Consider the following 23,043-nt stretch of genomic DNA (forward strand, 5'->3'; position numbering starts at 1 on the left):
TCACTGAGTTTCATTCGGTGACCGTTTTGCGGACTGGAATTGGAGAGATATAATTTCGGGGGGGGGGCTGTTTCAGACGTGGAATGAAAGTTTAGTTTTTATTAACGTTAGAGCTACACAGCACATTAATCCACAGTGTGTATTCCGTTCTCTCCCCCCGGGCTCTCTGCCTTTATTCTCCCTCTCCTCTCTGCGTACTGCACTCCATCCTCTTCCCTCCGTTGTCTCCTCTCCCCTCTGTGTGCCAGCATTCTTGTTGTGCCGGTTAAAGCCACAGCCCTGTAGGAACATCATCAGCATCGCCTCCTTCTACCAATTATCAGCCGTTTCCTGAGGCAATCCCCCCCCCCCCCCCCGTGTTTCTTCTTTTCTTTTTCAATCCACACGCACGCTCTCTCGCGAGCATCTTCTATTCGTTTGGCTGATTTCTCTTCAGGCAAAGAGGATCCACATGCGAGGATGGAGCAGGCAGATGCGGGCACACTTGAACCGAGAGTAGAATGCAAAGACGAACGCATTCACACGTTACGCAGAGCTAAAAACTGATGGTGGGATCTTTTTTTTTTGGGAGGGGGGGGGGTTCTCCTGCATTATGCAACTCCGTGGCTCTCGAGCTGCCTCTCTAGATGACTGCACACCACTGCTAACGCCACCGCTCACAGGAAAATGCAAATCATCCGGCAGTTCAAGCCTTTCATAGGAAGCAGAACATGTTCTATGGAACCATTCGTGTAGCTGTGCTTTTGGTTCAGAGGCGAGAGTCGACAGCCCCCCCCCCCCCCCCCTCGTGGTGACAACAATAACACGGCCCGGCGCGTCCCCCACAGCCCAAACCCGCAGATTTCCAACCAGATCCACAGTGGAACATTAGTCATAGCTCTGCAATGACGGGGAAGCGGATCGAGGGTTTTCTGGCGCCCTCGTGTCCCCTCTTGGATGGTTTCGGAGAGAACAGTGGGCCGATCAGATCGCCCGAGCACAAAAGAGGGATTGATTGCAGCTCGGACGCTGCGCTCTTTGCGGCAGAGAGAGAGGAAACTCAAAGTGGGCGGGGGTGTGGGGGTTACGTGGGGGACATTTGGATTCTTGACAGTGCGAGACATGCGTTTTAACCAGCTCCAAACACGTGCCCCTGTCACACTGCGCGGCGCACATAGACCCGTGTAGTAAGAGAGAAGCAGTTTGGCTGTTGTGCCATGCATTGTGTGTCGATTGTTGTTTTTTTATGTCCTGATGACGTACAATTTCCTCTCCCTATTTTCACCTCCCTCCCCTCTACTCTACTCGTGTGAAGCGAGGAAGTTATTCAGAATGTTGTTTTTTTTAAGGGCATGGAAAAGAATCTGGCAAAGTGAGAACTAGCAGCTATCTGTGGAATCAGGTGGAACTCAGCTAACCTGCTTCGGGGTTATGTTAGGTTATGTTTCGTCGGTATGTTGTCTAACTGTGAGGCTTTAGAAAGCTAGCCTGAGAATAATCCTGTTTTTAGGTGTTCTTCTCTGTCAAAGTAACGCAGTGCTGGCTTTCTGTACGTCATTGTAAACACTGTAAACACTGTAAACGGGAAGCGTTGGACTCGGCGACACTAAGAGAGTGGAACTAAGCAGAGCTCTCCTTGCTCTCCACCTGCACAGCTGAGAGGACGTCGTCCGTCATCCAGCCTGCCTACTGTCTAATTGATGAGGCGCTGCAGAGATTCACACACACACACACACACACACACACCTCTGCTTCGTCTCGCAAAGTGCATCTAAAATGAGTGTCTCTGAGCTCGTGGATCAGAGGACACGGAGATGATGAAAGCTGCACTGTTCACCCCTTTCTGTTTCTTCTTCTCTCTACATTTTATTTTCCAAGCTTTCCGCTCCACAGAGTCGCCATGGCGACACTTTTTGTTCGTCACCAAGGTGCCTTCGCCGAAAACATGTAATGAAACATGTCGCAACACCTCTCTTGTGCGGCAATAGATTTAGTCACTCGAACACTTATTTGGCGTGTGGGAAGGTTTTGTTTGTGACTGAGAGTGAAATCAATGAGGGGGGGGGGGGTAAAGAGAGAGAGAAGTGCACAAGAGAAATGATAATAACACAAACCAGATGTCCTCAATCCAATTTTGGAGTTGTCATTTTTCACATTACCTCATGGCCTTGTGTGTGTAATACCCCGTGTTGCTGACCTGAGTGCTGCGAGAGGCTCTTTGAGGGATTGCGTGTGTTTTCCTGCCTCTGGTTCTCCGTGCAGTGCATTTAAAATCACTTCTATCAACGCCGTACGGCCTCTATTTGGTGCCCGACTGGATGGCGGTGACTCGGGCGTCTGAAGGAGATGAAGGCGCCACTTCACCAAACAACAAATCCTGTTTTTCACATTCACAATCAGAGAGGAGGTATCACTCTGTTGTTGTCCAGGAAACAATAAGAAGCTTTTATTGTGTGCTGTGGGAGTTCATCACCTCCTCTCCTCCTTCAACCACATGGGATTAAAAATCACATTCATCCCCAGGAGTGTTGGGTCTGCTGCTTTAAAAATAGTAGAACACTTGCTCCTTGTTGCTCATTTCAAAGTGGTTGTCATCAGCTGGGCTCGTACAGGCCCACCCAGGACTGAGGCTCATTCATTTCCCTTTAGTGTGGACGGTCACGGAAACCAAACGTCCGGTGTACTCGTCACCTGCTCGTGTGATTGAAAACAAAATCTAACAAGTGGGACTTTTCTGCCATAATACACGCGTATGTAACAGTGTTTGAGCCAAGGATTGTCTGGAACGGGGTCCAAAGAGCTCATTAGGACTTATCTAGGGGATTACTGATCCAGCCGAGGGGGGTGGGGGTTAAAATCATAGACCGTATAAGGTGTGGACGTAGGTTTTAACGTTGTTGGATATCAGCTACAGAGACCAAAACTGTATCTTTGTACCAGGCTGTGAAGATGTTTATTTCTGCTGTAAAGTTGACAGGCTAACATGGGGGTCTATGGGGGACTGCCTCCAGTGGCCATTTGGGGAACTGCTGATCTATATCTAGCGGCGACCGTGGTGCTGACTCATGTGTGTCTGCATCATTGCTACGTAGCCACATCCGACCGTTAAAGGCTGGAGATATCAGGTATCGTGTAAATTGATCCTGTTAACAGCTCTCAGTGTGCGCCGCCCTGTTGTTTACCGACAGGAAGACAGCTGAAACACACACACACACACACACACACACACACACACACACACAGGGGATGTGAACTTGTGTCTTTGGCTTTCCATCGAACCCACTGATGTTTTTTTTGCCGTCACCTCTCTTTTCATCTTGTCCTTCTCTCCCAGAGAGCGTCTGTGAAGTATGTTTCTCGCATCTAATCTAGGCGATGAGGGGGAGGGGTTAACCAGTAGAATTATCTGTCTCCTGCAGCAGCTTTGTCGGTGTAAATGAACCGAATCAACGATGAACATGATGCAGGAGCCTCTGCCCCCCCCCCTCCAGACAGAAGCTTGACCCAGTGCTGATTAGCTTCACACACAAACCCTCCTGCAACGCCACCCACAAGCTCATTACATCGTTCTGGTGTCTGCTGTGGAGCTTTTATCTATTCGCCGCACAGCCTGCAGTCATGCATTATTTATGTTCCGGCTCGCAAAGGTCAGCGGCGAGGACGTTAACGTCTCTGAGGCGCTCAAATGGTGATTATATAGCCCGCGAATGTTAATCCTGGCGCGGATATTGGCTTCCTGGGATATTAAAGGCAATTCAGGAAAGACATCAGCAAACCCCCCCACACACACACTGCACTCGGGTTGCATTTGTTTATTGCAGAAAGCAAACTGGTCGGGGAAATCGTTTCTTAAAAGCTGCCCGTGTTTGCATCATCGTGGGGCTCTGAGCTCTTTGTGGTTTCTGCTTCTGCTGAGTTCACATTGCCAGGTCAAAGGTGATGCCGCTGGCTGACCGCAGAGTAATGGGCGGTCTCCGGCTGTCATTCAGAGATGCAACATGTCTGCAGCACTGAGCTCAGACCACAGGCTGCTGCTCGCGGTGACGACCATTTCGCTGATTAGCACTAAACACAAAGCAAAGCCGTGGCCGATAGAGTGATTAGTTTCTCAGGTATTTGGTCATAAACCACATTTGATTTTGACCAGATGATTGGCGTGAACGATCGTGAACGTCTCCTACAAATCTCAAGAGATGAAGAAGGAAAGAGAAATCCGACTTCCGCGAATTTGACACCATCGACCGGCTAAAAGCCCCAGTATCTGTGGTCCAGGGGCCAGTTTTTCGCCGCTTGTGTACAAGCTACTGGAGGTTCTTTTGTACTCTAAAGAAAGCTAGCGAGCGGTGATGACGCTGGAGAGAACAGGTGGAAGTTTGGAGCTGACCTTATTGATTTTCCTCTTCCTTTCAGACCTTCTAAACGGAGCCCAGGAGAAGTGCGAGCTGCCGTCTTTGGAGGGTTTCCCTCACTGCGAGGGTAAAGTCAAGGTGAATCACACACACACACACACACACACACACCACCTCACTCTCTGTCTGTTTTTATATCTGTGAATAGGTCATTTTGGAAATAAGTCAGAAGAAGAAATATGTAGCGAGAAGAAGAGCATCACAAAAGCTCCTCTGGGCGAAGCAAAAAAGTATAAACAATGATTTCATTTCACCGCCATGGCCCGTGTACGGAAATATTAAACTTCTGCGCACACCGACGCAGGTGCATGCATCCACACGAATAACACGCACAGATGGATGCACAATTTCAATCCGATGTCTCCCCGGAGCTGATAGGGCCCGATCATACACACCATCTGCTCAGCCGGTCCCAATCCTCCACCGATACTGTCAGTGAGCCAAAGCCTGCTCTACACACACATACTGTTCACAAGCTTGCTTTGTTTTGGTTCATTTAACTGTTATTCTGCTGCAGTTTTACGCTCAGCACACAGTTAATAACATCTGACGAATCCATTTTCTCATTTTAGAGAGCTCTTAGGTTGCCGTTTAAGTAAATACAGTGCAATCTTCATGCCTTCGCCATTCCAAGCGAGTCTGATTTCAAGCCCATCTGCCACGTCTCCCCTCTGCGAGCGGCTCTGCAGACTCGAGTTTACACTTCGGTTGCTGTAGCTCTGCACGCGTGATGCACTCCGGGCCTATGAACCGTGCAGGAAAGCTGTCAGCCCCTTCACTCCACACGTATCCCCGGAAGCCCAAAAGTCTGCCTCTTTTCTTTAGCTTCTCACTATTATGTATTCTGGGAGATTCATTCGTCCAGAATGCTGTTTTCACCTCAATTTCTTTCCCACACGTTCACACATGAGCCCCCCCCAGCACAACCTCCCTCTCTTCCTGTTGGCGGAGCAGTTCCACTCGATGACTTGCACATGTATTCGCCGAGAGGCACACAGTCTCAAGCCCCAGATATTTTTTTTTTCTCGTTTGATTCCGGGGATTGAAGCCAGCGACTCTTTAACGCACAGTCCTGCCTCTCGAACCCTCCGAGCCGCCAAAAACAAGCCTGGACTGTTTCCACCCGGAGAGGGAAAACTAGACGCTGTAGATTTCCTAAATGTGCGTTATGTATTCTCCCAGCAACACAAACTGCCCACACACCAACCTGCCCACACACACCAACCCACACACCAACCTGCCCACACACACCAACCCACACACCAACCTGCCCACACACCAACCTGCCCACACACACCAACCCACACACCAACCTGCCCACACACCAACCTGCCCACACACCAACCTGCCCACACACCAACCTGCCCACACACCAACCTGCCCACACACCAACCTGCCCACACACACCAACCCACACACCAACCTGCCGCTTTGCATCCATTCAAAGTATCCATTAGTAGAATGGGGAAACAATGAAGGGCAGAGTTACTTAACAGCTGATGAAGGACATTTGACTGCTATTAACTCACATCCTCCTCTTCCTCAGTGGATGAAGGAGATGTGGAGCACGGACTCCTGCTACGGCAGCTACGGCGTGGACGGGTCCACCTGCTCCTTCTTCATCTACCTCAGCGAGGTGAGCCGTGTGTGTGTGTGTGTGTGTGTGTGTGTGTGTGTGTGTGTGTGTGTGTGTGTGTGTGTGTGTGTGTGTGTGTGTGTGTGTGTGTGTGTGTGTGTGTGTGTGTGTGTGTGTGTGTGTGTGTGTGTGTGTTGCAATGGAGGAAAGTATAAGAAGATGCCGTCACTAGTCGGGTTTCCAGTCAAATGTGATGCAGAATTTCCATAACATCCACAAAAGAAATTCAAACTACGGCGCTGACGCAGAACAGGCAAACATGATGTGTTTTAAATAACATTCAAAGGGAAACAAGTTTCAAAAAAAATTTCTGGCTAAACATGAAAAGACCAACAGTGTTCCAGTCTGTAACTCAATACTGTCTGACGTTCCCTCTCTGGCCGTCAGGTGTCAACTTACAAAAAGAAAAGGTGTGACAGATTTATAGCTATGTTTAAAAAAGGCTCTTATATTCCCTGAATCAGCTGGCTGCTGTCTGTAGCTTTTAGCAAATGTTACTCAAACAGGAGTTAATTGTGTATTTGTTGGGGACTATTTTCAGCGCCCTGACTACGTCCCTGTCACCTGAGAACGATCATAGAAAGCACTACAAACACGCAGAGAGGTGGAAGAGATTTCACTTTTTAATGAGAGCAAATCAGAGTGCGCTGAGGAACGATGCGGGAGATCGAGGAGATGATTCAGTGGGAAGGGAGGGAGAGGAGGGGAGACGAGGAGCGACTCGGCCGCCCCGCCGTCGTCGTCGTCTCCACATTTCTCTGGCAAACGGGAAAAAGCAGCCGAGGGAGGAGCCATGTATTATTGACGAGCGCTAACATATAGAGGCTTGTGTTCCGCCAAGGGACACTTTGAAGGCTTTTAATTTTGCATGATTTGTCATTAATTCCAATTAGAGGGACAGTTCGCCGCCAAATCAAGAACTACGCATGTTCTCAGCTCCAGAAAAACGTCTCTGCTTCTCACAAGACACAACCGCGATGCATACATTCAAAGATCCCCGTAGATCACAGCCGGGATGACCATTCTCTTTCATGTGGACGCTTCCATCTTAACCGGCCGATTCAAGTGAGGATCCCCGTCTGAATTGAGAGCTATTTTCTCAAATGAAAAGTACGATTTCAGTCGTGGCTTCATCTCCGGGAAGGTCAGTAGCCTGGTATGAATATTACATGTGAGCTGAAAGCATTGCAGGGAACCAAAGAAAGCGCGCAGAGAGCCGGCCTGCTCTGTGTGTGGAAATAGAAGTTAGATGGACAACAGCAAAACCCATTAGGGGAAAAACCCTCTTCTTTCTCTGCTCGTGTCCGTCCGGTGTTTACAGAACGGAGATGCTTTATAGGAAACAAACAGCAGATTCAAAACAGATGCGTCTCTGTGAACGTCTCCACCCTGCTCAGCCTCCGCTCCCGTCACGTGATCTCCCGGTTCCCATTGAAATTGGTATTTCCGTGCGAACGGTCTCTCCGTCCGCCGTGGTTATTGTGAGCACACTCGCTCCGGAGAATGCTCACCGATTGCGGCGTATCACTCGTACCTGTCCACCAGCGCGTTAGCAACATGCGTCAAAAATAACCAGATCTCATGACGATGAAGTGTTGCTCGGTTCCACCTGTACACTCGGCTAACGAGAGACACTTTAACATCGCCGTGCTGCTGTCTTTGAGCGACTACGTTTTCTTAAGCGCACACTTCTGTGTTGTGGTTGACAAATGCTGAAAACTAAATGTGTGTTTTTATTTGACAGGTGGAGAATTGGTGTCCCCGCCTGCCCTGGAGGACAAAGACCCTGAACGAAGAATTGGACCGGAGGGGACAGGTGAGGAAACCACAGAGCACACTCTCCAACCAGATGAAAAGAACTTCACTGCATTTTGAGCGTCAAATTTTCAAGTGTCCCGTTTGTGGTCCAAGTGGCTTGCATGTATTAATTTCAAAGAAGCTCGGGTGTGTGTGTGTGTGTGTGTGAGAGAGACGACTCCAGACTCTGTGACAGCGAGCCCCCATTAGCATACATTTTTAAACCGCTATGTCCCGCTACTGAGGCTGATCCACGACGTCAACGCAAAAAAAAAGCGCAGCAGTTCTCGCGGAGCAGGAGCCCGGGAGTGACGGGGCCGTGGGACAAATCTGCAGTAATGATCTTCCATCCCTGCCAACGCATCGGCTCACTCAAATCCCACTTAGGGCGCCTCTCCGGGCCGCCGGGGCTCGCGCGCCAAGGTCCACAGTGGTCCGGGTGAATCGATATTAAGCAGTCTTCATCCCGTCTCTGGAGGCATCAACAGCACTGAGCCCTCTGTGGTGGGGAGACGAGCGTTTGACAGGCTCTGGAGATTTTAATTCGGGCCCCGGATTTTAATAGGTGCAGTCCGCGGAAGTGATTTCCTGTCGCGATGAGGGATGCTGATGCCCCGCCAGCGCCTTGTTTCAGCCGCCTTAGCGAGCTGGTAATGGCACCGCTTCTGCTCCTCCGCTCACTCCGTCTTTCTCTCGGCCACGGCTCGCTCCCGGCTCGTCCGTCTTCCTTTCCGGCTGTGCTCCAGTCCTCGAGTTTCCATATCTGATATTTACACCTTTCATGCTGTTGTGTGCGGTGTTCACACCAGTTGTTTTTACAGTGTGGTGCAAACATGTCCGACAGTAGCCTGGGTCTTATTTCCACATGTTCTATCGCGGGTACGCCACTCTTAGAACTGATGCAACACACGCGATCCTGTGGTCATGTTGATAAACATTAGGACATAATGTCATAATGTCTCTTCGGCTCACTTTCATGTTTACTTTCCTCTTCTCTCATTTCCTTGTTTATTGTCCTTACCTCTCATTGTCTCCTCTCTTGTCTCCTCTCCTCTGTAAAGCCTTCTTACTTATCTGAGCTATAAACTGTATCACTCCTGTGTTCACTCCTTTCAGCCTCCACACAGAGCTCATGTTAGTTGCTACCACAGAGGGCTCTGCGCTCTGAATGCTTCAGTATTAGTTGTTCCGTCTCCATGAATACCGCTCCTTTATCTCTTAAGACTCACTATGTGAAGGCTACTTTGATGCTTTGCGCTCAGGAGAGAAACAAACATGCTCCCTCTATAAACAACTTCCTCTGCAGTCGTCTCTGCAGCTTAACGTGGTTATTATCACCTCAACGCAATGACTTGAACTCCAGCTTCAGTGATTATAGACGGGTTTCTTAGACAAATGGGACACAGAGGCTGACAAATTGTGCAAAATATCAAACCTTCAACGTTCATTCACCCATCCGTTTATCTATTAACACACCCTGCTTCCATCTGCCAGTCCAAGATGGTCAAATATAAGAGTTGGATAACCCTTTTTATCCTGAAGCATGCAGTGTTTCCCTTAACACCGCTGTCTGTCGTTGTGTCCACGTGTGCAGGCGGAGGTCCGGACCAGTTTCGAGGAGCTGTACCGCGTGATGTCCCAGCGCGAGGAGTTCCGCTGGATGATGCTGAGGATCAAGCGCATGGCCGAGCCGTGGGTCAGCGCCGTCCGCTCGCTGGCCTCCAAGCAGAACCTGGCCAGGCGCCGGAGGAAGAAGGTGGGCACGTCGAGATCACGACTGAGTATCGATAAAGTAGTGAGCTCAAATGTATATCCTGCTAAAGATGGGGGAAAGCCCCTCCCCTAAGCTGTCAGCCTCACACACACACTTTATCCACACTTGTGGACCGGACCACTTCTGCTCAGCCAAGTGATGGCGGTGGGAAAAGGACTGACACGGATATTCCATGGCGTCCCAAGCCGGTAGCGGCTCCCGGCACTGAATAATGCACTCCGCGCGCTCCACTTGGCCTCGTGAATAATTCACACATCGCACTCCCGCGACACCTCGGTGCCGATGCAAAGCAGCATCCCCTTAAACAAAGCGGAGAGGACAAGAGGCGAGAGCCGTCATCCGTCTATCCGCGGTATCTCGCCTCTCCTCCCTTACGCTCCGTTTGTCCCGACAAGTTCTACAACTCGGTCGTTAACTAAACAAAAGAGTGCTTTTTTCTGCGGGTGCTTTCAAAGCCAGGTCTTTTTATTTCAGCCGCTAATCTCTCTCGGATAATAATCCGCACATATTAATCCTGGACTAGTGTGCTGCTGGGGCCGGGGGCCGACTGTCAACAATGAAAAATGCGTCGGCCACTTCAAACAAAGCCGGCTATTACTTCCTGCTCCCGCTGAGGAACGCGGTGTTCCCCCTCCCTGCGTTGATCCTGTTTGTTGCAGATGTATTCGGTGTGCACTGTGCACCTGACAGCACACGTTCACAGTCCCCCTCCTCAGAGAAATACGCTTCTTACACCCCGGCGTTTACATCTTTTCTAATGCGAATCCAGCGGGGTGTCTGTGAACTAGTGGTCGGAACATTTGTCTGTCTGCATTTCCTACATTGTTTTGTCTAGAAGGGAATTAAAGGTTTTCAGATGACACTGATCTCTTTTAGCTCCCTCACATGATACATTCACGCTCAATGAAAAACAACCTCATCTCTAACTGCAACTGTAGTTTCATTCCTCACTTTCCCCCCCTTCCATCAGGTCCTGGTGCACCTGGGCCTGCTGACCAAGGAGTCGGGCTTCAAAATAGCGGAGAACGCCTTCAGCGGCGGCCCGTTGGGCGAGCTGGTCCAGTGGAGTGACCTCATCACCACGCTGTACCTGCTGGGCCACGACGTCCGCATCTCAGCCTCCCTGGCCGAGCTCAAAGAGTCAGTACCCACCGAGTGCTGCCATGTTAGCCCATAATACTTATGATTGTTGTGTATCCAGATGTTCGTCTGCACAACAGATGATTCAGGTCAGATGTAGAACATGTTTTCTTTAACACCGACGCAGCCCTTAGTGAGCAGACCGTAACGTTGTTGGTTTACATTTAGGTAAACCAACAACTGCGCAGGATTTGCTTCAGGTTATTTGACTGAGATGAGGCTGGCATTGTCGTTTGTCAAACAATTGCTGTCGGTTTTTCCAGGTAGAGAACGACTGTAACTACAAACTTTGTTACTTTTGTCCTAATGCGTTGTTTAGTTCTTAAATATTGTATCCAAAATGTTCATAGTGTTTACATATGTGGATGGAGGAGAAAAGTAATTTTTAATCCCGAACTCCCCCAAGGATCATGCGCAAGGTCATGGGGAACAAGTCCAGCTGCCCGACCCAGGGCGACAAGGTGGTGGAGCTCATCTACATCGACATCGTGGGCCTCACCCAGTTCAAGAAGACGCTGGGACCTTCCTGGGTCCACTACCAGTAAGTACATTGACATCGGGGGGGAACCTACTTTATCCAGAGGGGGTTTGCTCAACATGCATCGTCTCTGTCCCACTGACTGGCTGTCCAATACTTCCCTCACACGTGTCGACGCACTTGCCGGGACAAAAGGGTCTACTTTCCGCTCAAACATTACCGCAATTTCCCAGAAGGCCGCGGTGGTTGTCTGTCGTGTTGCGACGTTTTCGACTCCATTCTCTTCCCGATTGCTCCGCTGAGGACTGTGGATGAGGCCTTCTGGTCGTTTTTCTTTTCTTTTGGCACAAGCTCTCATCAGCGCCGACTGACAGGAAAAGAGAGGGAACAATAAGTCTAGGGGCCTCTAATGGCCCCGCTGGTTCCTCCTGCTTGTCACCAGGTTTTCTTTGTCTGCGACATAACACCTCCAACTGCATCCGCTCCCTTCTGTGCCCTTGAGGAAATTGATTCAGCCTCAGGCGTAATGTAAGGTCCAGATGCTGTTTCTTCTCCCCCCCCCGCAATATTTCTTCTCCCATTATTGAACACTTGCGGATGTCAAAGCACTTAACGTCGCTGTGCTTTGTGAAACAGGACCTGGACGATGTTCTGTCCTCTCTTTCACTGAACGTTTCCCCGCGTCGCCTTTCTGCCAGAAGCGTCTTTCACTTTGCGGCCTCTTGTTAGTGAATTACATTCTTTGCCCCCGTGGTCTGAGAACCCCTTTTCTCTTGACTTTATGTGTCACACAGGGCGGCAGGGAGAAAGATACTTAATGGACAGAACACATCGGATGTGTTTGCATATCAGACCCCCCCCCCCCCCCGCCCTTCCTGTTTGTGATTAATGTGTTTTGTTGTCGCCGCGGTCTCCTGGCTATCCGTCTTACAGCGCCGTATCTCTGTGTTTCATACCGCTCCGCTCTCAGCCAATGTTGCCCTGTTGTTTTCATTTAATCCCTTCATCCAATAACCGAGTCGGCGTGGCGCTCTCATCTGCATCAGCGAGGCTGCAGGACATGTGGCAGCGTGCAGGACCGGTTCTACATTTGGTGTCAATGATGGAGAAACGAAACTGGGCGACCAACAAGTTAGTCATCAGGGGCGTGTGTCCACAAGTTTGATTTCATCAATTCTCTTCTGGCTGCTCTTTCCGTTTGTCACTTCCTCATCTTTCCTTTGTTTGTTTTTGCCAGTAAGTCACAGTCTGTGTGTATTACTACACAGTAACACTACAATGTAACGCCACATAACAATACAAATAGAGCCAGTTCAAATGCTGCGTCTAGGCCCTGAGTTCTGCTCGGACCGTAGAGTGTCGTTAGCAGACGTGCTCATGTTGCTGCAGGCTTTTGGTTCACAGTCACTTCAACATGTTTAAAGCTTATCAAAGGTTCAGCGGGTGTTATTTATTGCTTGATAACAGTTATAAATCAGGTGAAAGTCTATTAAGTGGAACACATTGTCCATTAATAGTTCACGATGAGGACATATCATCCAAGAGTAACTGGATAATCAGATGTTATTAGCAGGATGACAATGGCAGTAAAATAATCCTATTATTGTGTTTATATCACATACTACAGTGTCTATCTGAAGTTTTATATCTAACCAAACTCGGCTTTTAAGACACATAATTAATTCACATGTCTGTTTATGGTGCAGCTGCTGTGTAGCCTCCAGGTAGTGTCTCATAAAACACAAACTCCCAACAGATCCCAGAGCTTCCTCATCACCGATACGGCCGTTTTATTTATTGCTCGTTTCACGCGGCGGGAGAGGAAGTTATAATTTACGACGGCTGTTGTTATACATTATGCATGTGGGATCCCTTGAGGTGAATCGCATTACCGTAAAAAAAAACCTTGACGACCACATCCCCACTCTGCACAGCTGGGTCGCGATGTCGCATCGAGTGTAACCCGTCGAGCCCGAGCAGCCTCGGCCTCCTGCCGACTCACTGCAGCCATGTTTACATCACGTCACGCCTCCATCTGTTGAGGATACATCGACCGGGGACAGATGAGGGCTGCTTTTCCTCCGGAGGGCTTGTTGTTGTTGTTGTTATTGTTCTGCTTTCAGTCTAAAGTTAAAATGGTGGATGTGTTTCCCAGCTCTCTGCTCACTAAGAGAGGGGGGAGTGTGTGTGTGCATTCATGTCTGGTTACACCTGGTTTCCCACTATTTGGGAGTATTTTAACTTAATTTTATTCAGCCATGATTAAATACCTTCCTTCAGCTCAAGATGGGCTATAAATAGGGTCGTCATTCTAGGATTGTGTAGGAGAAACAAACTGGGATTAATAGCGTGAGACGTTTCTCTAAAGAATTGTTAAAAACGTAGATAATGAAGGACGGGGCCGACCAGACGTGAGCCGACCGGCGTCTAGAAAAGAGAAGTGAGTAACAATGAGCGAGCGAGTGAACGCAGCGCAAAGGAGTTTAAGGTCGTTCCCTCTCCTGGCTGTGGTCCACTTAATGCTGTGACCTTTGAGTCGGCCATGTTGTTCATTCACAGTGGCACTCGTCCACGGGACAGGACTTCACCGTCTGCATTCCTTCAACATTAATACAGCAAAAATGCCAAATAGGATTTTTGTTTTGTTTTATACCATTAAAATACTCCACATGGGATTACCTTGTGACCGGTCCATCACAGCTGGACCGGTCATCATGTCGTGCCCTCCTGCTCCTGTCCGGGTCAGGTTGACACTCTCGGCAGGTCGGCCGATATTTGTCTGGTCTGGACAACGTTCTGTTTATCTTTTAAACGTGTTCAAACGAGCTGGGATTAAAGTCTGTTTGAGGTCTCGTACGGTTGTTCTACAGCGTCCTCTTGATATTAACAACATAAAGAAATGTTTTAGTTGACTCAATGTGATTGTAAATCATGAGTATAGATAAAGGTTGAATTCATGAATAAATACTAACTGTATTTCTAGTTCTTCATTTAAATGGTAAGAATGATGTAACCTGACGACTTTCACTTCAGCTACACTCTAATTGTGTGAACAGCCCATAATATCAACACTGAGTGTGTTGGCACAGAGATGATTCATAAGGGCGTTTGCAGGTTTCATCGATTTCACGAGATTCAAAGCGAACTTGTGGTGCTGGCGTGGAGCGGCCATTAACACTCTTCTCTTGCGTGGCGTCACAGGTGCATGCTGCGGGTGCTGGACTCCTTCGGGACGGAGCCCGAGTTCAACCACGCCCACTACGCCCAGTCCAAGGGCCACAAGACGCCCTGGGGGAAGTGGAACCTCAACCCGCAGCAGTTCAACACCATGTTCCGTAAGTCGTCACCACACACACACACACAATGGACTAGAATGCTTTAGCGCTGGTAGCTCAACTGTGGCGCGAGTGCAGGATTTAAAATGTAATAAAAACAAAAAGAACCCGTCCAAAATCCCAAACACTGCTGCTTGCAGTATAAATCATTTTCCCATCATCACACCCTTGTTGTCTCCTGCGTCTACACTGCCAGTTCTTTTCTCCTCTGAGTGAGATGTTTTGGTTGGAAAAGAGGCATAAATGAAAACCCAGCGCGTTGCTAATGGAATATGATCGAGCAGATTAAAGGAAAAGTGCGAGCTCAGACTCTGTCATCATGAACGTAGGACGCAGGGGCTTTACTGCTGTGTGTGCGTCACTGCTGCCGTGAGATCGCTCTGTAACTGGAGTCAACGGTGGCGGTAAAGCGAGGGAGGGAGGGAGGGAGGGAGGGAGAGAGAGGGGAGCCGGCCCCCTTGGGGTATTGACCTTTTCCCCGCGGCGGAGAGAAAGTGAAATGTTACCCCCGCGGTCTCCGCTTGCGAGGTGAGGCCTGGCGCTACCCAGAATGCCGCGGCACCTGAATGGGCCCTTTATCCCCGGAGTAGGGTATGTCTTTCTCACAGCACACTGGGGCCTTTGCACGAAATCCAGTCAAGAGTCGCGAGGTTAGATGATATCGCCGGTGAAACAAGTGCACGGTGGTTCGGTAGAGTGTTAAAACCGCAGATTGGCATCGCTTCCAGGCACGAGAGACCTCTTCACAACCTACCTTCAGTCTAAAGAGCATGTGTGCCGTGCAACGTTAAAAGAGTAACAGCCTCAAGGGTGAGGAAGTACATATCTCAGCTTTGTGATTGTAATCAGAGCGCGCACAAATAATATTTAAACAAGAGATTTGTGAATCTGAGCAGGTGCTTCAGTCAGCTTGGAGTTACAGTGGCTTTGTGTACACGCCCCTGGTCTGTGCTGTGCATTAAAACTCACCTACTGAATGCAGATGTAACAACGGACAAATCGTGTGCAAGTAGGTAATCCATCCTGGACTTGGATTGGCCATTTGTTACGATTAGGCAGCGCCCTATAAATCCTTGGTCAGAAGTGCGTGGCCTCTGGCCAATAAGACAAGACGAGGCCAAATTGACCTCATTAATCTATTTCAGAGGGGGGGTAGCAGGGAGTGTTTTGTGGTGCACAGTTTGTGTCTCACAGCACAAGTCATTTATAATGAATGTGCTGAATTGCACATATGAGAAGTATCTTTTGGTCACAATACCATGAATTCAAGTCCTGTCAAGTGTAATTTATCAGCTTAAAAACAAGCTTTGGTCTGGGACCTGACTAGCGACAGATATATCCGGACTTTTGATCAAGTCTGCCCTTTAATCGAGATGTATGGACAGACGTGGCCGAGAAACCATCTTTGGTCAAGCGGCTTTTTTTAAAGCCCGTGCCGCAGTGTTTCCCCGCAGCTCGATGCGTAATCCCTCACAGAAATGATGATTAATACCGGTCAGAGGTGGGACACGGCAGCAGATAGTATTTATCTTTGAGGCATTGCCAACTACGTAATTGACCCGTGAGATCTGCCCGGCCGATAGCGGCTGTAAGGCTTGATTGATAACGTCGCTGGCCAACAGACCCTTCTACAGGGCGTAAACAATGAGGACGTCTGGAAGTGTGAGCAACAGAAGTAAGGCAGAGTGCATCAGCTTGTCAAGCTATGCAAGGGCATGAACCACCAAGATGGCTGCCGACACGCAGACGTTCTAGAGCCGCGGGATGTCAGTGAGTGGGTACAACAACATTGAGTTTGCAGATATGTTCGTGGATTTGGTGAAACCTAGCAGGTGACGTCGCACCAGCAAGACATCCGCAAGTAGACCACGTTATCTGTGCTCATGTACAGAAAGTCACAGCTCATCAGCATACGTCTCACTGAACAATGAAGCGTTTGAGGAGAAATTAGTCTGCACTTTTTCGTCATTGTTCAATAATTGCTTTGCTCATTTGCTCTGCATAACACATTTCCTGCTCCCGGGTCCTTTTCTTCTTTCCTTGTTTTATGTTTGCCCAAAGATATTTAGCCGGAGCCAATGTGTCAACTGCACCGCAGAGATGGAGCGAGCAAACATTGGCTTTTCTGTGGAGCGGGGTGTGTTATGTCACATTCCAGCCAACACCCTGATTCAGAACGCGTTTGTCAAACTACTACGTCATTGTTTCCGCCGTTCAATCATGATAGAGCAGATTTCAGTGTCATGATTCATCCTCTATTATCACATAAGGTGGGATCGGTCCAGAGGATGTTTGCAGAGTTTGAATGCCGGCATGTTCCTGAGTTTCCTGAAGATCCCTCTTTTATTTACTACTGAAGCGAATCCCACCTCCCTCTGACTGACTGACCCTAATGTGCCTCTCTAGTAATGGCGGTGTGGTTAAAAAACGAGCCCCGACCACAGCAGCTCCCCGAGGCACTGACACAAACCACACTGTGAACACCTCCGCCTGCTGCAGTCGCTCCACGTGAGCGACGAGGGCGGAGTTTCATTCTGCTGCACCTTTCCTAAATTAGATTATTAAGCATGTTGGAGGTTTTTTTCTGAATCTTTTCTGCCCGCGCTCGTCTTCACGTTGCTTTTACGAGGCAGATGGCGGTGAGGTAAAGAGCTGCCAGCTTTCCGAGCTCCACACTTGACCCGCTCCTCTCGGTTGTTCCCATGTTTTGTTGTCTGCAGCTCACACCCCAGACAACAGTTTCCTGGGCTTCGTGGTGGAGCAGCACCTCAACGCCAGCGACATCCGGCACATCGACGACATCAAGAGGCAGAACCAGTCGCTCGTCTACGGCAAGGTCGACAACTTCTGGAAGGTACTGTCGCCCTTTGATGCACGAAACGTTCGCACATTTGCACCCTAAAACACGCAGAGGGCCGGTTATACGAGTGCAAACCAGGTCGGGAATCAAAAGTTTCCACCCACAGAGACGTCCACATTCTGTACACTTTAAAATACTTCTGACATACATGATCTACGCTAGGATACATACCTGCAGAGGGAAGGGACAGACGGGGTGAGCCACCATCACACTCTGCAGTGAGACTCTTGGGTAAAAGCTCAAATTCAGCTCATCGCCCTCTCCGTGAAGTCCTTCTAATATATTCAAATGCATGCTCACACTGCGGCACAGAGACCGAGGGATTACTGTATCCCAGACGCACAGAAGAAAGACGACTCCCAGACTTGGAGAGATCTGCTCGTTGTTTGGCGTGCCAGGGCTGCGTTGGGGATTACTGGGCCCTGGTGAGCTTTCTGCCCGACGCCGTGTTCGGTTCAAAGCGGGTTCCACTGACGGATCTCTCTCCAGACGTCTGGAGGAGGAACTCGGTGGAGCGATAAGAGACGCTTGTGAGAGAGAATTGTCTTTGCGTGACGTGCGCGCGGCGCAAAATGCCGTCTCACATCAGGACGCGGCGTGATTAAGAGGTGTAGCGTCGAATAATACCGTCACGTCAGGATTCCTTCCACCTGGCTTTACCTAACCTCACCAACTCATTGGCTTTATATGTGAGCAGAGAGGAGATCAAGGGCACTTCAACACTCCCTTGGATGAGTGTTTGTTCGCTCACACGTCCATTTCTCAAACTTGAAACCTTTGTTCTGAGTGAATAATCCACCCAGAGGCCGTTTAAACAGCACAAGGAAGTACAAGTGGAATAGGAAAACATTACCCGCAGCACAGTCTAAATTTAATAGTTAATCTAAAACGTATTCATTTGAATTTCAAAGCCACACTGTAAGGTTTTTTAATCCACAGGTAGCTGCTGTACTTTATGGCTTTTAGTACAGAGTCAGAGAACTCACAGCAGACGAGGGGGGGGGGGGGGGGCATCAGCTCACAGCAAGGGGCATAAGTTGCCAATCAGACTCCCAAGCGTGTTCATTACCTCCTGCTTTTAATTAAAGGGCCATTTTGGAGCCGACTGATAACGAGCTTCCTCCGTCTTCCCTCCTTCGTCCTTTAAAGCGCTCTCCATCTCTTCCTCTGCTCTCGAGAGGCTTCAGTGAAACGTGATGCGTCCCCCGTTTGAAATAGAACCCGGGAACCACTTCAATAAACCTACTTCTCTCACAATGGAACTATATTCAGGTTGTGGGTTTAATTAATTAATGATGTGAAGACTCGCCAACGAACACTTGAGCAAGGCGCAGTCAGCTTTTTAAAATGAGGCAATCTAAATAAATCTCATTTCAGCCCCGATACCGGTGCCAAAGAAATCCTCCTTCTTGCCCCCCCACGTCACTGGACCTGCCCCCCCTCAAACTGAGAGAGGAAGTGCTCCACTAAAGCGACACGTGCAAAGGCCAGCCTCTCCATAACGGCCCCAAAAAGCCTTGTCTTTTCAAAGAGCTTCTTGTACTACATCCTAATAACAAAGTTTATAACTTCACATGTGGGCCGTTTTTATTGTCTGCTTTACAGACATCATAAAGTAAATGAAAAGAAACTTTAGGCTAGATTAGATTTTACAGACTTTGGAACCCGCAAGCGGAATTTCCATCGAAGTCTTTTCCCATTTTTCTTTTCTTTTATTGAGCTGTAAAAATAGAAACTCTGGACGTTGACCGAGCCGGCGTCGATGCAGAAGCTGTTCTGCAGCCGAGCGCCTTTAATCTGGAGGGTTAATGTGGGTCAGACGAGTAATGGCCTCCCTGTCCAAAGGCCCCCCCCCTCTCCGCCTGATCAGTATGCAGAGGTGCTCTGGTGGCTCTCATCCCACCGGTGTACGGCGCGAACCGGTGTGTGTGTGTGTGTGTGTGAAGCAGACTGAGTCATCTCCCGCCCACACACACATTCTCTCATTCAGAGAGTTTTATCAACACCAGCACCACTGGAGTCAAAGGGAGACACAGTTATTGTGACGACAGATGTTTGGAGTTTGGGGAGAAATGGTGGTAAAGCTAATATTTTCTTGTTGTATGTTCTCAGGTTTATAGTTCTATGAGCTCATGTAGACACAAAGTTAGGGATGTTGAAGGTATGCGATCCTTCCGTTCATTGGTTTTCCTTTTCTGAAACTAAAATATCTTTAAAGCCGCGTGGATTCAACCTTGTGTGTCGTAAAAAATGACCCCAACAAGCAGAGAACGTGTACGTAGAGGTCCAGCTGATTGATTATAAGTGACGGCAGCTCAGCGTCCTGCTGGTGAGACCCCAGAATAAAATGACCAGACCACCTCTGAGGGAACTGTTTCCATGGCAACCCAGTTGAGAGCCTTTCCTCTCTCCCTCGCTCTGCCTCTCTCTCCATCCGTACACACACACACACACACACACACACTGTACAAACAGATATCACGTCATCTCTGTAACTGGTGCAGATTGAATTAAAGAACGAGGCGTCTCCATCACATCGCTCAGTGTGTCAGAAGGCGTTTGACGAGGCAGAAGGGAAGCATGGAGACAGGTGAGGATGAGTAGGAGGCAGCAGATCAGAGGACGTGATGAAGAATGATAAACCGCACATAGCTGACAGGGACACACACACACACACACACACAGCGAGCTGGCGTATGCAGAGCAGGGAGGGCAGCCGTCCCACACTTCTAGCCCTGCAGGCTCATAAACACACAACAATGTGTTGCAGCCCTCTTTCATGATTGATAACGGAGTTGAACATTAAACCGTCTGTAGTCGTTGCCGTGCTCGTCTGATCCTGAGTGTCAGGCTGGAAACCTGAATTTGACGTTTGCTGGATCGGAGCGGGGAAATGTTACTGCGGCTGTTGAATCGACTCCTCCCGTCACAGATGCTTTATTGAATTAGGCTCAAGAATATTTCCAACTAGCTGAATGAAGTTGAAGTGTCAATTTGTCAAAGTGTTGAAAGAAGCCAAAGATTCAGTTGATTCAAGCACTGAAAGGAGTTGAAATGTCCGTTGTGTGTCGGTCATGAATTGAGATGATGATGAACCACTTTGAGTGTGTAAACCGAAGTGTAAGCGCTGTAAGCAGTTGCAGTGGGTGTGACCGGTGTGAGACTTGCAAGAAGGTTTTATTGTAGTTCAAAGGTGAGGATCTGAGCCCTGAAAGGGTGCGAAGTCTCAGTTGAAGTGTAAGCATTAAAGGCTGATAAACTCAGTAAACGAAGAGGTGAAAGCAGTCAAGCTGTTAGTTGACACGCAGTCGCAAAAAAATCATAACGAAAAAAAGCGTAACCAGGAATGATGAGTCATGATTAGTCATTGTCCTCTCTTATCCCGAAGTGTGTTCTGTTCCATCGACTTCCTCTACGATGTGACTGAGCACCAGCAGGACGAGCAACTTCAACGTCAACGAAGCAAGTAAATGAATTATCCAGATTTATGAGGGATGCAACCAAACAAATGCGAGAGCACGTCAGGAAGTAAAAAACCAGATGAAGTGGAGCAGCTACGACAGGGCAACAATGAGTAAAATGATCACAGCCTCTGCTCTTAATGGCACCCAATGAAGCATGTGACGTTACAGGTGTTCCCATCTATCATAATATACCTGCTTTTTAATTTATTTCTCTTTAACTGGGCCTGTTACACTGAGATGATTACGCTGCCCACGTATACGCATTAGGGACGCACTTTACATCAATCACAGGGCGCCTCCTCTACGTTCTACATGCTCTGGCCGGCCACCAAACTCCAACAGGATACACAGCGTTATGTGTAATGGGGCGTGGGAGGGCGTTGAGGTAAATAACATCTCCTGACTGCACTCCAAGCGCTTCTGCATACTACTTACCACCCGTGTTCCCCTGGCGGTTTCTCTGTATCCGTCTAATGGGTTTTTAAAGTGCATCCGTTCAGGTGTTTATTTACACGTGCGTCTGTCAGAAGTCTTTTTAAATGGGACTTTTGTGATGGGTCGATAGTGGTCGGATATATTTCGTGGCAGCTGTAAAACGGTGTATTAACGGACTTCAATTCCTATAAATTCTTATTGTTATTTGCTGCCCACTCTTCTTCCCTGCAGTGTTAGAAGACGAGGATTAGAAGAGTATTTTTATTGAAGAATAGCCGCTAACAAAGCCATGCTAATTCAGTGCTAAAACACATTTAATATGCTATGAAGTCTTTAATAGTGAAGCAGCAAAATGAGGAAATGTTGGGTTTTCATCAGCGGTAACTCAACAGCTGGAATCCAGCCCCGGTTTTACCTACATCCTCTTTATTAATGCATTAAATAACAATGTTTCCATAATAAGCTTATGTACACACACATGATCAACGCAATGCAATTCTGGATGTTTTGAAATATCAGTTTTCAGAAAAACTGTTGCTGAGATATAAATGGAATTGATGATGACTCAGAGTGCTCCTGTGCAAATCACAACACTTGAAATGAACCAGTACCGTTATTTCTGACCGGCTCAACATTATGACATCACTGTGTGTGTGTGTGTGTGTGTGTGTGTGTGTGTGTGTGTGTGTGTGTGTGTGTGTGTGTGTGTGTGTGTGTGTGTGTGTGTGTGTGTGTGTGTGTGTGTGTGTGTGTGTGTGTGTGTGTGTGTGTGTGTGTGTGTGTGTGTGTGTGTGTGTTGGGTGGAGTGAATTTCCCAGTTTTGGGCTCCCAGAGTCTGTCAGTTGGAAATTATTTTGGATGGGAAGACGATCAGAGGTGCGTTTGATGTTTGAGTAAGTGGAACCAGGTGCACTCGTCTGCATCCCGATGAGGCAAAAAGCTCTTCTCCGTCTTTTGAGGCAGTAGACTCCGAAACTATTACGCCGATGAGGAACATGAGGAACGAACACGCGGGAGACAGAATTGGATGAATGCGGGCGGAGAAGTGGATTGTTTCCGTTGAAATGTGCAGTAAAGCGAGATTAATCTGCTCCCTCCCTTGTGTCTTGACATCACTACATGTCAAGAGAAAAGCGCTGAGTCTTCAAAATCTGCTCTCAGGCCTGCAGCTCTGCCCCTCAACAAACGTATAGAGAGACGCTCAGAGTGAACGGCTGCTGTAGACTCACTAATCAGGCTCGTTGCTTTATTTCTATATATGAAAATAATTAAGATAATAATCAGTAAACGGTTAAATGTTGTGAGGAAGATAGACGTGACACTGATAGATTTGTTGCAACGTCTGACTCATTCCTCGTTGATAAACTGAGTGCTGTAATGCTAGCAGTCATAAAAAGGGATCATTAGCACGTTAGCTGTTGGTAGCAACCTTCTTTCCCTTTATTTCCTCGCTGTGTCTGTCAGCCTGTGAGCTCTCCTCCCTGGACACCATCCCTCTGCCAACAGCAAGCAGCCGCCGCCTCTCCTGTTTCTTCTCCGAGCCGGCGTTTACAAATTCCCTCTGATTTACAAGGTCATAAAACTCTCCTCCTCCTCCTCCTCCTCCTCCTGCTTCAATCAACCTCTCCAGCTAAAGCAGCTATTTCCCCGAGCACGTGCTCCCGTACAAGGCTGCCACAATCGATCCGCTTCCTGGTTTCAGATTGCTCGTTGCATGTGGTCGGAGGATGCAAGGA

The 23,043-nt window shown here is 48.5% G+C and overlaps 1 protein-coding gene across 1 annotated transcript in view; it reads left to right on the forward strand.

Moving 5' to 3' along the window:
- The window catches only part of mgat5 (alpha-1,6-mannosylglycoprotein 6-beta-N-acetylglucosaminyltransferase), a 50,449-nt gene that overhangs the window by 13,951 nt on the left and 13,455 nt on the right, over positions 1–23,043 (forward strand). Inside the window, exons 4-11 of the mRNA XM_079185773.1 lie at positions 4,390–4,466; positions 5,935–6,024; positions 7,769–7,840; positions 9,416–9,577; positions 10,566–10,735; positions 11,142–11,276; positions 14,415–14,548; positions 17,269–17,402. Coding sequence (XP_079041899.1) covers positions 4,390–4,466; positions 5,935–6,024; positions 7,769–7,840; positions 9,416–9,577; positions 10,566–10,735; positions 11,142–11,276; positions 14,415–14,548; positions 17,269–17,402 — 974 coding nt within the window. The remainder of the gene's footprint in view (positions 1–4,389; positions 4,467–5,934; positions 6,025–7,768; positions 7,841–9,415; positions 9,578–10,565; positions 10,736–11,141; positions 11,277–14,414; positions 14,549–17,268; positions 17,403–23,043) is intronic.

Source organism: Pholis gunnellus (assembly GCF_910591455.1).
Source record: "Pholis gunnellus genome assembly, chromosome: 24".
NCBI classification, from domain to species: Eukaryota; Metazoa; Chordata; class Actinopteri; order Perciformes; family Pholidae; genus Pholis; species Pholis gunnellus.